The sequence below is a fragment of the Montipora foliosa genome, chromosome 13, assembly GCF_036669935.1.
Source record: "Montipora foliosa isolate CH-2021 chromosome 13, ASM3666993v2, whole genome shotgun sequence".
Classification (NCBI taxonomy): domain Eukaryota; kingdom Metazoa; phylum Cnidaria; class Anthozoa; order Scleractinia; family Acroporidae; genus Montipora; species Montipora foliosa.
The window spans coordinates 22,587,089-22,589,588 of NC_090881.1; the positions used below are offsets into that span (position 1 = coordinate 22,587,089).

Below are 2,500 nucleotides of genomic sequence, written 5' to 3' on the forward strand. Positions count from 1 at the left end.
TGGGTTAAGACTCTTCTCAACCTACCCTGGATCTCTTTTAGTTTGTCCTGAGTGTGCACTCCTTGTGTCTTCAGCATCTCTTTATTATTGAAAACAAAACAGAAATGAGGACAACAAAGATAGAAACGAGGAAAGTATAGCGAACAAAGACAGGAACTCTCAGCAACTCAATTTTCATAATGTCTTTTAAATTCTGCTTTACACTGCTCGAGTGATTCTTAGGAAACAAAACAGGCAATAAAGGAAGTGGGTTACTTCTTGGCTTTTCTTTTAACATACAAGTTTGTGTCTTTTATCAACTAAAATACAAAGCCTGACACAATTTTATTCACAAGCAGAGCCTAAGCTCAACCTACCCTGAAACTCCTGAGTGGAAAAAAAAGAGGAAAAGGAAAAAAAAACAGATAGAAATAAGGAAAGTAAAGCCAATAAAGCCAGCAACTCTCAGTAACTCAGTAGAAATAATGGTCTCAATAGCTTAAAGAGAATTTCCACCTCAACAAAAAAATAACATTAAACCACAGGAAATGATGTCTACCATCAAATTTCCCTGAACATTCTTTTTCAAAAAAAGTGTTTCCGAAAACAAAATATTTCACTATCCCCTCTCTTTTTAAAATTTCCCGGAATAATAATATTGTGACATGTTACAGTTCCCCTAATGTTATTATGCAAAAGCCCTTTGCATCAGAATAATAAGGCAACCATTACACATCATAATCTTCAGGAAAGTGGTGCTTGCAAAACTGGAAGTAAAATGAGTGAATCAAAAATTCAATTTCTTCTGATACAAACAATTAATGCAAACATAATACCTCTGCAAGTTGAGCATTGTTTCTTAGTGGGAGTAGAGTTTATCAGTGGGAGGAAGCGAAAGTAGTCAGTAATACATGTATGGGCCGCTTCATAGCCAATTGAATGGATGAAGTCTTGAATTTTCTCTTTCCTGAAATTGTCATGTGCCTTCAAAAATAGTATTAATTCTTGGTTTACTGAATTTATTGCCAAGGATCATGAGCTGTTTATAGCGCCATCAATCTAAATTAACTAGTATTGTAACATTATGGCGCTCTTTCCTCTTTTCAAGGAACAAAAGCGACAGGTGCACAGAAAATGGGAAGTGTCAAAGGCTCAAATTCCATTGAATTTAACAATGAACACCCATTAAAAATATGGTGTACCTTCAAGTTGTTCAAGTTTGTCCTTGGTGCTATCATCATCTTTCTTCCACTCTTTCAGCAACTCACGATAGTGCTCTTCAACATCAGGATCCATGCACTCAGTCTTCAGTCGGCTAATTGCAGATGTATAACTTGCTGCAGATCCAAGTGCTAACAATGCATTGCTGATCTCAAGCCACAATGCATGGAATGTTGGCTCGTCAACGGATGCCTGGGTTGCATGACCATAGACATTGTTTCTGTAATACTTGATTCTTGCTATGTTGGCTTCTATGCTGTTATCAGAAGCAGGGGGAAGGATGTCCCAGCTTCCAGTGCTGGCAGGGGCACTCAAGCCACATATGTTCCTCAGCAGTACCATCAGAAGCGTAATGTCAAAGCTAGCTGATGAGACTGATGAAGGGATAGCTGGGTACAGCTTTCCCCACTGTGTAACATTTAAAATCTTCCTTTTTTGCAGGGACTTTAATGTAGGATGAGCTGGTGACGTACTTGCCAAAATCCCATGCAGACGGGTTGGGGGGTGTATCCTATCAAAGGTGTCTCTAAGTGCCTGAGTTCCCACATCCACTAGAAGACGACACAACCGCGCATAGTTTGTTGTCTCCTTTGTTGATAAAAATGATGGTGCAGCACTTGCCATCTTTTAAACTGTTGATTCACATTAGCTGTAATTTAACATAGCATCGTTTGTGAGGCCAGGTTCCAATAGTGCAGACATAACGAAGATCAACATCACAACATACTACTGTCCAACTCTAACCTCTAAAAGCAGTCAGGGGATATTTTAATTAGTTTGGGTCCCTAAATTGTTACCAGTTATTATCAATTATTAACAAAGGACCTAACCTGTAAGAAAGCGTGAAACAGTTAAAACAGTTGAAGCAGTGAAAAAACCCGACCATGGATCAAAAAAGGCCACTTTTGCTCAATATGGATGCACTCAATATGCAAAACGTTGCCCAGGAACCAACAAGAGTAACACCTTCGTCTAGTTCACTAATTGACCTTATTGTCACTATGAGAAAGGACCTGCTCAGACTTGTTGGGGCATATCCATTGGAAATTTTAGACCATAACTAATTTATGCAACTATAAAGGTGAAACACAAAAGGCCACCTCCGAAAATAATTTGCAAAAGGCATTACAGAAATTTCGATGAATGTGAATTCTGACAAGACAGTCAGGCAGCTCCCTTTCACATTGTGTCTATTTTTGATGACCATGATGATCAACTATGGGCTAGGCAACAACTTTTTACAGACATATGTGATGAGCAAGCTCCATGGTAACATACCTAGGTTAAGACATCTTCAGCA

General features: G+C 38.7%; 1 protein-coding gene across 3 annotated transcripts in view; it reads right to left on the minus strand.

Annotated features, from left to right (window-relative positions):
• LOC137982706 (NLR family CARD domain-containing protein 4-like) overlaps positions 1 to 2,500 on the minus strand; it is a 15,227-nt gene that overhangs the window by 9,789 nt on the left and 2,938 nt on the right. For all 3 annotated transcript variants that reach the window (XM_068829847.1, XM_068829846.1, XM_068829848.1), the window contains 2 exons: positions 1,182 to 1,849; positions 26 to 79 (listed from right to left, as the gene is read on the minus strand). In XM_068829847.1, the coding sequence (XP_068685948.1) occupies positions 26 to 79; positions 1,182 to 1,824 (697 nt within the window). In that variant the 5' untranslated portion in view covers positions 1,825 to 1,849. The remainder of the gene's footprint in view (positions 1 to 25; positions 80 to 1,181; positions 1,850 to 2,500) is intronic.